General features: G+C 49.0%; 1 protein-coding gene across 14 annotated transcripts in view; it reads left to right on the top strand.

The window, feature by feature from the left end:
- PSD3 (pleckstrin and Sec7 domain containing 3) overlaps positions 1-14,597 on the top strand; it is a 573,880-nt gene that overhangs the window by 267,587 nt on the left and 291,696 nt on the right. For all 14 annotated transcript variants that reach the window (XM_043454541.1, XM_043454550.1, XM_043454551.1 and 11 more), the window contains 2 exons: positions 64-1,078; positions 4,594-4,989. In XM_043454541.1, coding sequence (XP_043310476.1) covers positions 64-1,078; positions 4,594-4,989 — 1,411 coding nt within the window. The remainder of the gene's footprint in view (positions 1-63; positions 1,079-4,593; positions 4,990-14,597) is intronic.

The following is a 14,597-nucleotide window of genomic DNA, read 5'->3' on the forward strand; positions in this document are numbered from 1 at the left end:
ATTCACATACATGGGAATGTGCCGTTCAGAACGAGTCACGTGTCTCTTCTCTTCTCTTTGTAGGTGATCATGGAGGAAGCACTTTACTCCCCCCGAACGTCACGAATGAGTTTCCGGAGTATGGGACCATGGAGGGAAGTGGAGAAGGCCTGAGAGCCTCTCTGGAGTTTGATGCCGAGTCTCTGCTGCGTTGCCCGGGGGCGCCGCAGGGGGCCCAGCCCCTTGCTGGCTGTCACTCCGGGCCTGTCAGTGTTGCCGGAGGACCAAAAGATGTCAGAGGGCTCCCTTCTCAAAGTCACTTCAAGGAGCCGAGTTTACAACCCATCGACTCTCTGATTTCAGCTCTGAAAGCCACAGAAGCCAGAATAGCTTCAGGAACGTTGCAGGCTACAAAGGTACTGGATGGAGCTGCGGTCTCTAGTGTTTCCGCTCAGCAGGGGGGACAGGAGCCAGACACCGCCAGTCAGAAAGCAGCGAAAGCCCACGCGCTGTTCCCTGCTGGCCGTGAGAAGTCGCCCGATATACCTCTTTCAGCCAAAGTTCCAACTGAGGAGCATTTTTATTTGAGCATCCGGGAGGATCTGACTGCACTATTAACTGGAGAGACTCAAGCAGAGCCATGCCTAAGAGCTAGAAATGGACGAAAGGGGGCTGTCCACGTGCCAGAGCCAGCTGGTCCAGCGTCCTCGGTGGGCAGCCCCGCCACCCACAGCTCAGCGGGCGGCGCTGGTTTGTTGAGAGAGAGGAGGTCTGACCAGTGTGCTCGGGGACGCCCAGGCCCGGGCAAGCATGTGGCGTTTCAAGGAGTGGAAACACTGTGGGCCGGAGGGGAGGAGAGGGAGGCCCGGCACCCTGCGGACGTTCAGACGTCCCCGGGAAGGACAGCCCCTCCTGAAAGCAGAGAGTTTTCCCAAGTGCCCAGCCCCCTGGTCTCGTCTGCCGCTCTGCGTGACTCCGCACCTCCCGAGAGGCCGGGTCCTCCCGCGCCGCTGCTTGAGACGGTAGAGGATGAAGTCTTCCTGAGGGAGGACAAGGACCACGTGGAGAGGAGGCCTGAACCGGAGGGGGACGGGGAAAGGTGAGTCCCCGGGGTCCTGCTGCCTGGGATGTCTGCAGGGTGTGCTCCACAGCGAGGTTCACGACGTCCTCCGCAGACGGGAGGAGAAGTGACCGCGTGCTGCGTTGCTTCTAACGTTGTCCACGTGGGGAGACCGTGAACCCCAAACTGGGCCGACGGACCCATTTCTGCTTTTTTTTTTTTTTTGGTATTTGACAGGTTTCAAGTTCTCTAGCATCACCATAACTAAACACCCCACAGTTATCTTTCATAAGGAAAGATAATTGTGGAAAGGTCTGGACTCTTTTGACACATCCTCTAGTCATTGCAGCCCTAGCTCAGGCACTTCTTCTGGCTACAGCCCCGTTGTCTGCAAACAGCCCCTGTACACGTAGGAACGCAGAGGCTCTGGCGTGGGCTGCCTCAGTTTTCTAGGCTTAGAGAGGCCATCAGGAGGTCAGAGTCCAGTTGTTCCATGGCACTGACATGGGACTCCCTTCTCGCAAGCAGCTTGTTTGAATTATGGCCTTGATGACAAAACCTGGCATCATATGGTATTTCCTGGACTTTCTCTACATTTCTGGCATCCATACCAGCTGAGAGTCTGGAGAGATGGAAGCCGTGCGCGTCCGTCTGCACTTCCTGAGCTAGTGGTCTGACCGTAGAGAGCTCCTTTCGGCAAAGTCATTTCAAATGTGTGCCATCTCGTCTCCCATCAGCCCTCCACCTTTGGTAGTTCACAGGAGAACGTGTGTTGCGCCTGAAGGGTTTTGCTTGTCTGTTGTAAGGAGATGCCTCTTGCTCCGTGGTTGGCTCACAGATCTGCTCTTAGGACTCCTCTCCCTGCCCTCCCCACCCCTTCACAGAGAGCCTCCAGACTTCCCTCAGAAGGCGCCCTTCTATGTGGCACGTGGCTCCGTAATTACCCTCCCACTGGGGTCTGTGCTTCTGCAGGTTTATTCGTTCATTCCTCCTTTCCTTCCTGTCCTTCCACAAATGGTTTTCCGTTGTCTGCTGTGTCCTTGATATGGCTAGAGATGCTGGGCGTGAAAGGAATGTTCAAAATGGACATGGCCCTGGGGAGTCCCTGATGGTCCCGTGATTAGGCCTCTGTGCCTCCTCTGCAGGGGGCGTGCATTCCTTCTCTGGTTGGAAACTCAGATCCCACAAGCTCTATGGCGTGGCCAGGAAAGAAAAAAAAAAAACAAAAACGTGGCGAATAGACATGACCTCTGGTCCCTGACCTCATGAGGTTTGCCGAGGAGGGTCGACATACTAATAATGATGGGGCCTCCAACTGTGTTGGGTTCTATCAAGGAAAAGAAGGGACACCTTGAATGCAGGAGAGAGGCTGATTCAATTGATGGCTTGGGGAAGGCCTCTCTGTGTAAGTGGTAATTAGGCTGAGACTTGAGGATTCAGTAGGAGTTTGCGGGGCAGAGAATGGGGAGAATAGTCTAGGCGGAGGGAGCCACATGGGCTGGTAAAGGACGGCTGCTGTCGCTAAGGGAGTGTGCTTCCTGGAACTTGCGACGCGGAGGCCTCCAGGCTCCTTTTAAGGTGTAACACTCCACCCGTGTGGCTGGACCCTCGCAGCTGGGGGCGGGTGGGGGGTGAGTGAGCAGGGTTGGGTGAGGGCTTCCTCCCTGAGCTTCCCGCTTCACTGCCAGCCCCCTGAGGAGCCATGAAGGCTTGGGACCCAGAATGCTATTTGGTTTGGGGTGGACCAGTAATTTGGCTTCCCTGGCGGCTCAGATGATAAAGAATCTGCCTGCAAGGTGGGAGACCCAGATTTGATCCATGGGTCTGGAAGATCCCCTGGAGAAGGGAATGGCTACCCACTTGAGTATACTTGCCTGAAAAATTCTGTGGACAGAGGAGCCTGGCAGGCTACAGTCCACAGGGTCACAAAGAGTCTTTCACTGGCTGTTTCTCAACCTAACTCGCTCTGCAGTCTTGTCTTCTTGTCACCAGGGGGCAGCCCTTGAGTTCTTGAGGGCTATTGGTCTTATTTAATCAGAAAATATTAACAGGACTTATGAAAGCTTAGTGTATTTGTTGGGCTTCCCTGGTGGCTCAGACGGTAAAGAATCCACCGGCCACATGGGAGACCTGGGTTCGATCCCTGGGTTGGGAAGATCCCCTGGAGGAGGGCATGACAACCCACTCCAGTATTCTTGCCTGGAGAATCCCCATGGACAGAGGAGCCTGGTGGGCTGCAGTCCATGGGGTCGCAAAGAGTCAGACAAGCACAAGTGTATTTTTAGTCTGCCAAATTTACACAATATATTTATCATCTTCTATTGATATTAGGACTGATAGTAGCTGTAATTTAAATTTGTGGAGTTCAATTGGCTAAATGAGAATTTAACATTTTATTCACATGTTTGTTGGACTTAGTGTGTTCACATACTAGGAGCTAGCTTGAAAGTATATTAAATTGTATAGAGGATAGCCCAGCATATGTGTGCTAAGAGTTTTCAACCTGAAACATCTTTCTATGATATCTTCCTTCCCAAATGTATTGACATTTTGTTGTTGTTGTTGTTGTTATTCATTCACTAAGTTGTGTCTGACTATTTGAGAGCTCATGGACTGCAGCACGCTAGACTTCTCTGTCCTTCACCATCCCCCAGAGCTCACTCAAACTCATGTCCATCGAGTCAGTGGTGCCATCCAACCATCTCATCCTCTGTTGCCTTCTCCTCCTATCTTCAATCTTTCCCAGCGTTAGAGTCTTTTCCAGTGAGTCAGCTCTTCGCATCAGGTGGCCAAAGTATTGGAGCTTCAGCATCAGTCCTTCCAATGAATATTCAGGACTGATTTCCTTTAGGATTGACTGGTTGGATCTCCTTGCAGTCCAAGGGACTCTCGAGAGTCTTCTCCAACACCACAGTTCAAAAGCATCAATTCCTTGGTGTTCAGCTTTCTTTATAGTCCAGCTCTCACGTCTGTACATGACTACTGGAAAAGCCATAGCTTTGACTATATAGACGTTTGTCAGCAAAGTGATGCCTCTGATTTTCAATACACTGTTAGGTTGGTCCTAGCTATTCTTCCAAGGAGCAAGCGTCTTTTAATTTCATGGCTGCAGTCACCATCCATATTGATTTTGGAGCCCCCAAAATAAAGTCTGTCACTGTTTCCATTGTCTCCCCATCTATTTGCCATGAAGTGATGGGACCGGATGCTGTGATCTTCGTTTTTTGAATGTTGAGTTTTAAGCCAGCTTTTCCACTCTCCTCTTTCACTTTCATCAAAAGGTTCTTCAGTTTCTCACTCTCTGCCATAAGGGTGATGTCACCTGCATATCTGAGGTTATTGATATTTCTCCCAGCAATCTTGATTCCAGCTTGTGATTCATCTGGCATTTCGCATGATGTACTCCACCTATAGGTTAAATATATTGACATAAGCCAAATGAATACAGGTGCTAGCTCTACAGACTGCTACCTTTTTCATATGGTTGGAGAGGAGAAAGTAAAATGAAAAAATTAACCTAATATTGAAATTCTTCACTTCGATGTGCTTTCCAGGATTCTCGAGCAAGCGGAGCACTTGCGGGGTGGAGATGATGACATCCTTGGGTCTGGATACGCAGAAGACTCCACTGACGTGTACAGCTCCCAGTTCGAGACCATTTTGGACAACACCTCTTTATACTACAGTGCTGAGTCCTTGGAGACTTTGTATTCAGAGCCTGATAGCTACTTCAGCTTTGAAATGCCCCTCACTCCAATGATACAGCAGCGCATTAAGGAAGGCGGGCAGTTCCTGGAGAGGACGTCGGTGGGAGGACAGCAGGACGTCCTGAGCATCTCGGCGGATGGCGGGATAGTGATGGGCTATTCTAGTGGGGTCACCAACGGGCTGAGTGGCTCCAGTAACTCCATCTACTCGAAAGGCACCCCAGAGATCGCTTTCTGGGGAAGGTACTGGTCCTGATCTCTTAATTTCGTGCTGGTGGTTTCTGTAGCATTTTTTTTCCCCCTTTGGGAAATCTGAGTGTGGAACCTATTTGGAGAGCATTGGGCCGGTTTCCATGGATATAAGTGAATGGCATGAGTGAAAAGCAATTTGGGTTTTCGGGGCAGGTAGAGTACAGTTTAGTGGTTTGCCAAATTGGCAACCTCTGGACATTCTGTTTGGCTGTGTATCTTGTATTCCTACAGGTAAACTCCTACAGGTAAAAATTCCTACAGGGTCCCACGCAGATTCTGTGGGTGGTGAGCACTAACACCCGTTAGTGCCCAGGATGCAGCTTTTGTGGCCACGGCCCGGCCCGGTGCTGAAAGGGGTGTCGGGAGAGCTCGGCTTGCCTTCTGCCTCTGGCATTGCTTGATGACTTGGGGTGGGTCTCTGATTAGGCCAGAGATTCCTTGATTGTCAGTTGAGGCTGTCGGTTTAGACAGTGACTACAGTCTCTTTCGGCCCTTGGCTCTTTGAGGTTCCATTCTGCTGGGATGTCCTCCTGAGACAGTGCGAGGGGGTCTGCTGATAAGGAGGCTTGATAGGTTTGATCCCTTGGTCAGTGCCATATTTATTTTCTCTCTTTACTTTATGTTTTAAGCCTGCTTGGAACACAAAATGAGAAGTTACATAGGATTTATGTGTCGTGCTATCCTCTAGTGATTCCCTGTCTTTTTATGGATTATCCAGCATTTCACCTCTTCTTGTTCATCACTCTGGGGTCATTTACCTGTCCTTCAACATCTCCATAAGTGGGCAGAGAATGCTAAACTTCCTAATGATTTTATGAATTTAGTTTTACTATGTTTTTCCTGACTGGGGAGGTGAAGGGGAGGGTAAACGGGGATAAACTTTTAAAGTTGTATGAAAAAATGTCAATGCTTTTTTTAGAAGTCAGTATTCATATTGCAGGTTTCTACTGAGCCTGTTTTGATGATCAGTCTGTCCTGTGTTAAGCATTTCCTATTAGCAGTTTATAGGTTTATAGTTCACTGGATGAGCACATTCAAGCCTGGCGCATGGTAACCCCGCAGCTCTGCATTGCCATGTGAAATAGACCATGGGTGTTCATTGTCTTCTTGGGTGACACAGTCTCAGAGGCAGAAGACCGTGGTCTGAATTTCTTGGATAAGCCTCTTATTCTCTCTGAAACCCCTTTTGTCTATTTGCATAGCGGGGCCAATGATATTTAGTATGCTGTGTGGCCATGGGATTTAAAGAGTTAATATGGATTAAAACACTAGCATCATACCTGGTACAGAGTGGAGCCGGAGCAAATGCGTGAATTAGAACTGGCTGATGGAGCCACATTTACACTTCCTGGATCTATAAGAGGGGACGTCCCTGAGGGAAGAGCACATCTCTGAGGGGGATGTTTCTAGAAGGGGCCCGAGAGAGGAGTGTCTCTAAGGGGACCTCCTTGAGAGGAGTGTGTCCTTGGGTGGATGGTGCCACTTTAGTCCCTTAGTTTCACCATGGTCTCTGGTAACTATAAGTTGTGATAAAATGCAGATAATTTCATTGAAATTCCAATCCAGCTTTCTGGAGTTGTTGATATTACAGGTCTGAAATAGGTTGGACCTGAGGTATTTTGGGCTGAGAGGCTTTGCTGCAGAAGCCACAGGGAGGGTAAACTCTGCAAGGAGATCCAACCAGTCCATCCTAAAGGAAATCAGTCCTGAATATTGATTGGAAGGATTGATGTTGAAAATACTTTGACCACCTGATTCGGAGAACTGACTCCTTGGAAAAGACCCTGATGCTGGGAAGATTGAAGGCAAGAGGAGAAGGGGATGACAGAGTATGAGATGGTTGGATGGCATCACCGACTCAATGGACATGAGTTTGAGTAAACTCCGGGAGTTGGTGATGGACAGGGAGGCCTGGCGTGATGCAGTCTATGAGGTTGCAAAGAGTCGGACATGACTGAGCAACTGAACTGAACTGAAACTCAGCAAGGGTTTCCCTAGTAGCTCAGCTGATAAAGAATCCACCTGCAATGCAGGAGACCCTGGTTTGATTCCTGAGTCGGGACAATCCCCTGGAGAAGGGTTAGGCTACCCACTCCAGTATTCTTGGGCTTCCCTGGTGGCTCAGATGGTAAAGAATTCACCTGCAATGTGGGAGACCTTGGTTTGATCCCTGGTTTCGGAAGATCCCCTGGAGGAGGGCATGGCAACCCACTCCAGTATTCTTGCCTGGAGAATCCTGATGGACAGAGGAGCCTGGAGAGCTACAGTCCATGGGGTTGCAAAGAGTCGGACATGACTGAGTGACTAAACACAGCACAGCACAAACTCAGCAAGGCAGTGGTTTGCAGAGACCTGTGATAGCCATCACTGGCACCAGCGTGGGTGCCGGCCACTAGTACAGCAGAGCTGGGTGGTTACGAAAGAGTTCCTGGGGTCAGTTATATTATTTCAGTGCCCCAGATTTAGGCAGGACTGTTCTTTAGGCGAACTCGAGATGAAGTTTCAGCCGCATCACCTGGATTGTCAGACTATGAAACCTTGCCCAGCGATGAAATCCGATTCCAATACTGAATGAGAAGCATGTTAGAGATGAGCTCTGGCACTGTCTAGACTTCCTTGAGCAGGGCTAGCAATGTGGACAGACCAGGTTGGCAGGAGGCTGTTTTTATTTTTGTGATTCAGGGTTAAAAAGTATGACGGACTCAATGATTCTAAGAAGTGTTAGGGAGTCTGGAATAACTTGCCTAAGTTTCTTTACCTTCTCTACCTTCTTGGTGCTTTGGAGAAGTTGTAGCACCAGAGGAATCATGGGTTGAAGAGTTATAACATTTTCCAGCTTGAAGGGGGCCTTAGCTAGCCCTGTTTTACAGTGAAGAATCTGAGTCTGAGTCGGGTGGGGTACCATTAGCTGGTGACAGCTCTTGTACCAGAATTCAAATCGCCTGAGTCCTAGTCCCGGTGCATTCACTGTTCTAGGCTGCCTGGTTTCATGTCTGTATTCTTTCTGATTTCCCTAATTCTCTCATGCTGTATGTTAATGGAGCCAGAAGTCTGAGTTGGTAATTATAGACGTGGTGGTGGTGGTTGGTGGGTGTGTATGTTCAATTTCAGAAAAAAATTTTTCCAGGTCGTTAATAAATGTGTCTCCATAAATTTTTAAGGTAATCAATGATGAGGCTTTTAAAAATTTCTCCTGCATTAAACATCCCGCCGCAGAGGTAAGGCGCAGACAGAGGCCTTGAGCCTGTTAAGGAAATCCGGACCAGGATGCCGACAACACAGCTGTCACCCCAGTTGACTTTCCTTAGTCAGGGTTTCAAGGAGAAAAACATTCAAAGTTTATTCAGAAGTGTTGTGACAAGACAGCACAGCAAAAGTGATAAATAAAGCAAGTGTGTGTGCCTGACTTTCCATCTCTACTCACTGGCCTCTCCTGTTTCCTTGGGAGCGGACTGGGGGATCTGGCTCTGTTGGATAAAGTGAACTCTGAAGAAGTCAGGAAGGAGAGGGCCTGATAAGACTAAGCTACGCTGATAACACTGCTTTGATTCCAGCTGGACCTGAACCAAAAGAATGAAGCCCATTCCTGCTGAGGTATTGATTTTGATATATAAAGTGTCAGAGAATATCACAAGATGATTTTCAGTTCAGTTCCGTTCAGTCGCTCACTTTAGGTAGTCTCTAAACCCCATCTTGTGTGCTGTGCATCGTATGTATGCCATAGGTTTTATTTCTTTAGTAAAGGAAGGTTCTTAATCCTCATACTAAGCTAAGAGAAAGGAGCGTTAGTGTTCTGATTTTCCGCAGAAGGAAACTAAGGCGCAGAGCAGTTGGGTAACTTGCTCAGTCACAGGAATGGTCGGTGCCACGCCCAGGATTTCCACCCAGGCCGTCAGGCTCCAGAGACCATTTATTTTTGGTCTCAAAACAAAAGTATTTTTGCTTGACCTTGCCTAGGTGTATTTTTAAATACTTTTCTGTATCAGCGTGTGCTTTTACTCTGTCGGTCAAGATGATTTCAGCAGTGGTTTCTGACTGATTTCTCCTGAACGTCGGATGACGCTGCTGCCTGTAGGAGGTGGTGTGGTTGGGGAGGGTGGCCAGCACGCGCGGCACTCCAGCCCAGCTCCATGCCCTCTCTGGATCGCCGCCCAGGCCTGGAGTTAGCCAGGCTTTGTGGCCAGAGGGGGACTGAGCTCCACTCACTTCAAAGCTGTAATCCTCCAGAACCAGGTTAGGAAGGAGTGTGTGTGGTGACTCTTTGTCTTTTAAAGGATTATGCACCTTTATGTTATCAGATAGATCCGAGAAGGCCACTTAAGATCCTGGAATCACTCTGGCAGGAATAGTTAAATCCTCTCAGGCGCTTGAACACTGATGTTGACCAGAGAGCCGCATGCCTATCAGGAAAGAGCTCACCCTGTGAATGGAACACGATATTTTGGTGAAGGAGCAAAGCGAAGCATCCCCTCCCCTTGTGGTCCAGCAAAGGAGCACCCGGCTGACGGGGTCGCGGTGCTGTGTGGAGTCCAGTCACACGGCTCCCAAATTAGAAAGGGCAGTTACAGACTTTCAGTCACTCGTGTCCGATGGGTTCCTTTGTGTCTGGGTGCTGCTCCTTCGCCGGCCCATCCCCTGAGGACTGCGGCTCCCGTAGGTGAGTCCTGATCCGAGGCCTGCAGGGCACATGTGTGGCCGCTGTGAGCATGCACGGGGCTGAGTGTTGTTTATTTATGTTGAGCTTGGGTCCAGACAGACAGGAAAAGAGGGACAGCAAATACAGCCATATGGCAGGCACTTCTCTTTTGGTTCTCTGAAATACACAACAGAGCTGCCCTTTAAAATTACCTTTCCGGTGTAACAGGTACATTGGATGTCTGGCTTCCCAGTTGTTCTTTCAGTTGGCGCTCAGGGTCCCCAGGAGCCCAGCAGGGGGGTGGATGTCATCTGTGTGCAGCTGTTATGCCTGGGGAGTGCTCCGTCCACTCCAGCTGGAGCTGTGGATTTTCTGCCTGCCTCTTTTCTCCCCTTTCTCAAATGAGATGGTGACATTGGAAGTGCTTTTTTCTTCCTCTGTTTTTCTTTTTCTTTAGTGTCTTTCTGTCTAGGAAAATGTCACATGAAACCGTGCTTAGAGAAATTTGTTGAAGTAAATTTCAAATATTTTTTTGACATTCAAACGTAAAGCCTGCAGGCATTTAACTGATTAATTAATATTATTTTTGGCCATGCCATGCTGCCTGTGGTGTCTCAGTTCCCCAGCCAGGGATGGAGCCTGGGTCCTGGCAGCGGAGGGCTTCCCTGGTGGCTCCGTCGGTGAAGAAACCACCTGCAATGCAGGAGACCCAGGTTTGATCCCTGTGTCGGGAAGATCCCCTGGAGAAGGAAATGGCCACCCACCCCAGTATTCTAGCCTGGAGAGTCCTATGGACAGAGGAGCCTGGCGGGCTGCAGTCCGTGGGGTCACAGAGGCGGACACGGCTGAGCGGCTCGCCGAGCCTGGCAGTGAAAGTGCTCAGTCCTCCCACTGGCCTGCCAGGGACTTCCCTGGGGGTATTTTAATATAATGTGAAATATTAAAGTCACGTGACGCTAGCTAAGCTGGTAACAGGAAAAGGTCTTGGTCTCGTGAACTTGTTTTGGGAGATCCAGTGGGGAATCCCTGCCTCGCTGGTTCATTACCCCTGCTCTAGTGATGTCTTCAGACTTTCCTCTCATGTTTTAAAAGTTGTTCTGTAGAAAGTCGGTTTTCATTTTCTCTTTGAGCCTCCTGAAGGAGTTATGATGGTGAGTTTTTTTTTTTTTTTTTAAACTCCAAAGGAGTCCCTGCTCGGTGCTGAGGGTGGAGGCTTTCCAGGGTTTCAGAGCCAGTCATATCTGGGTTCAGATCCCGCCTCAGATACTTACTAGGGGTGTGACCTTGAGTAAGTTACAGAGCGTCAGGGAACCGTTCCGACTATAAGATGGAATGAGTAACACCTGTTTAGAAGCAAAGGACGTTAAGTGGGAAAAGAAAGTCAAGAAAGATAATTAGGTGGCTTCACAATGGCTGGCATATAGTAGGATATAAATGTAGAATAGCAGTACTGTTAACAGTAATAACCCAGAGAAGAGCTGTCACGCCAGCCCACCGCCTCTGAGCTATCTGAAGCACCTGTTAATGAGAGTCCTGAAACTTCACTTTCTCTCATAAAATTCGGTGTACAGTGGTGGGCTGGTGTAACTACGGGGATTTGGGACCGGAAGACAGGAGGTCAAGTCATCCCCTCTGCTGGCTGCTTGGCCCCGGGCAGGTTGTGTCACTTCGATGAACCTCCCATTCCTTATCGGTAAAATGGAAACAACGTTGCTGCCCAAGTTACAGTTCTCCTGTGACGATTTGCTAAGCTGTGGTTTGTGGGTTTTCATTTTAAATATCATGAGTCTTGCAGCAGTCTCGGTAGTAGTCTAACGAATATAAGAAAATAGCAAAAGCCTGAAAAATAAGGAAAAGACACGAGGATCTGGTGAATGTTTGAATCTAGGATGTGTGGGCTGTGTCAAAGTGATTGTGACATTTCCTTTGTGGATGAGATGGTCGGATGGCATCACCGACTCGATGGACATGAGTTTGAGCAAGCTCCAGGAGTTGGTGATGGACAGGGAAGCCTGGCGTGCTGCAGCCCATGGTGTTGCAAAGAGTCAGACATGGCTGAGCGACTGAACTGAACCAGTGTGGACGACTTACGAAGTCTGGAGGTGGCAGGAGTCGGGGAGAGCAGCAGGGTTTGTAGGAGGGCTCCTGGCAGTGGGGTCCATCACACAGATTGTTTGAGAAGAGGGAGGACCCTTGTGTGTGGACTTGGAGTCTCATCTAGAGGGAGGGTCGCCTGAGCTCAGGAGGGCGAGGGCGGGGAGGCTGGACTGGAGAGGGGCTCACAGGAGCCCTGGTGCTGCCCATGCGGCTTTCTGATGCCCCCTGGGCAGAGCGTATGCCCGCCTGCGTCCCCTGCAGGGCCTGGTTGTCAGGGAGCCGGCGTGGTCGTCCTCTCGGCAGGCCTGGGGGCCTGGTCTTCCTGCTTGCTGGGGCCTCCTGTGTACATCGGTGATGACTTTAGGAACTGGTCCTGGATTTGACATAGGGTTTCCCAGAAGTGTTCTAAGTCTGTAGTTTAAACCATAGTTTAAACCAAAGTAAAGTTCTGGGTGTTGGTGTGAAGAGTGCTGGGGGTGCTGGCTGAGTGGATGACCTTTTATCACAGACTGTACTGAAAGACTTCAAATGACAAAGGGCATTGGGGTTACATGTTATTACACGGAGAATCGTGGCTCGAAATGAAAACTGATTGGCAGCTAGTTTATCTGGTCAGGTTGATCCAGCAAATCTATTCCTATATCAGTGCACTATTTCACTTTTAAAGGAAACAGTAACATTTTCTCTCAGCAGACCTCACTTAACCCAAGATATGCAACATTGGATGAGAAATTTTATCCATTGATCCAATGGAGAAGAGAAAAGACAGAAACCTTTCCCAAATAAAGTTCTTGGAAAGCATTTTGCATACAAATATCCACTTCTCAGAGCCCCTCATGGGTGTTTCCAGTGCTTTAATCTTGTTTTTTGTTTTCTCCCCTGGATCTTAGAAACCGTCTGTAAGCTGCAGTACAGAGTCTTTGCTAAACTGGCACAGGCTCCCAGCAGAGCCCCACTGTTCAGTTCCTGAGTGGCCAGGTGAGGTGAGTGCCATCTTTCTCTTGAGTGCTAGTGAGGATTGATGTAAACCCCATCTCAACCATCTAACCCCTGAATGTTAGAGAAATGCTTCGACTTCGTAATCCCCACACCTCACTTGGTGCTTCATGTGCCTGTGCATGAGCCTCCGTCCCCAGGTACTTTTCTCCGAATCTAGAATGATGGAAGGCAGGAACTTTTTAGGGCGCCAACTCCCCACGCTTTACCTCCCCAGATTCCGATTCTGTTGGTTTAGGGTGGCACCCAGGCAATGCTAGCTTAGACCAACACAAGATTGTTGGTCTAAAATTTAAAAAAACAGAGGACAATTTTTAAAAAGAGAGAGAGAGGAAAAAAAAAAAAAAAGCCTGGTGATTCTGATGTTCAGCCTAAGTTGTCAGCCTCTCATCTTGGAGCTTGTTAGAAATGAGTATGCAGACCTCACCTCTGAGCTACTCAATCGAAGTGTGTATTTTAACCAACTCCTGTAAGCACTCTACAGTTTGAGAAGCGTGAGAAATTATTAACGGCAGAATGCAGACCCGGGTGAGACAGTCCCTGTTCTCAAGGGGACAGGCCTGCTGTAGATCACTGCTGCTGGCAGGGAGAAATCTCTTAACAGAGGTTCATACACGTGAGCGGCCCTGGCTGTGAACCTGGAAACGATTTCTTGTGTCCCCTTTGGTGTCGTGACCTCAAGGTGCCCGTCCCTGCTCTAGAAATACAGAGCTTGACCCACTTTCCTGCTGGGAAGCAGTGTGGTTTCCTGGTGAAGAGTGCGGGTTACGTCAGGCTGCCTTGACTCACATTTTGTGAATTATCACTACTAAACCTCAGCTTACTCATTTGTGAAAAGGGGTAATAATTTACTACCCCTTAATGGCTACTCACACAACGTTGGTTATGATTAACAGTAATAACAGTGCTCGAACTGTTGTCTTTAAAACTTCCTCAGAGTCACCTGCTGTGAGTGTGCCACAATCAGATCAATGTAGGATGCTGTTTATCTGTAATAATAATTCTAAGAGCCTTCGATTACTTGAAGGGGAGGAGCTTTAATGATAGTTCATTGTCTGTATAATTACCCTATCTAGCAGCCCTGCCTCGAAAAGAAGGTAACATTTTCCAGTCAAGAGTAGTAATATGAAGTCTTTAGTGCAGAGAAATTAAGAGGTATAGAATAGTTACTATCGTGAAACAAAATTACAAATGTTCATTATTCACAGTCCATTCACTTAGCACCCGTGTTACGGTTCATCATATGATGTTATACTCAGCATAGACCTGTCCCTCCTGTCAGTGAAGTTGGCAGGTCTTTAGATCTAAGACTCGGAACCTCTGAAAGAGTCCAGCACATCCTGGGTGACCAGTTCTGTCAGATGAAGAACTTCATTAGTTTTTCTACACTGGGTACTAGATGCCTCCCAAAGAGGAGGCAGACAGCTTGACTCGGAACTCTGCGTGAGCCGGACAGCAGGGCTCCCAGGCCCGGGCTCCCAGTCTGGGCTCTGGCGGACCCGGTGGGTGTGTGGATGTGGTGGTGGGCAGGGAGACTTGCCGGGTGGAGGCACAATTAGGAACAGCTGCTCGGGCCTGGGGACTTGGGAGTTGAGGGGCTTATTAATCTCTCTCCTCCTGGTGTGTTAGCTTTCGAGACAGCCTACTGGATACACTTGTAAGGCAGTTATGCACTTGACTTTCACACCTCTGCACGTCCAAGGCGCACCCAGAAGTGTTAACAAGCACCTGATCTCAGCAGCCAGTCTGAGAAATAAAGCGCTGCAGCGCGTGCCTCTCTCTGTGGCCCCAGCCCTCTCGCTGTCTCCTCCTAAAGAGGACCACGGCCTGTGGGTGTGTATCCGGCCTTCATAGGTGTGAGCCCATAAAC

This window comes from Cervus canadensis, chromosome 31, assembly GCF_019320065.1.
Source record: "Cervus canadensis isolate Bull #8, Minnesota chromosome 31, ASM1932006v1, whole genome shotgun sequence".
Classification (NCBI taxonomy): Eukaryota; Metazoa; Chordata; class Mammalia; order Artiodactyla; family Cervidae; genus Cervus; species Cervus canadensis.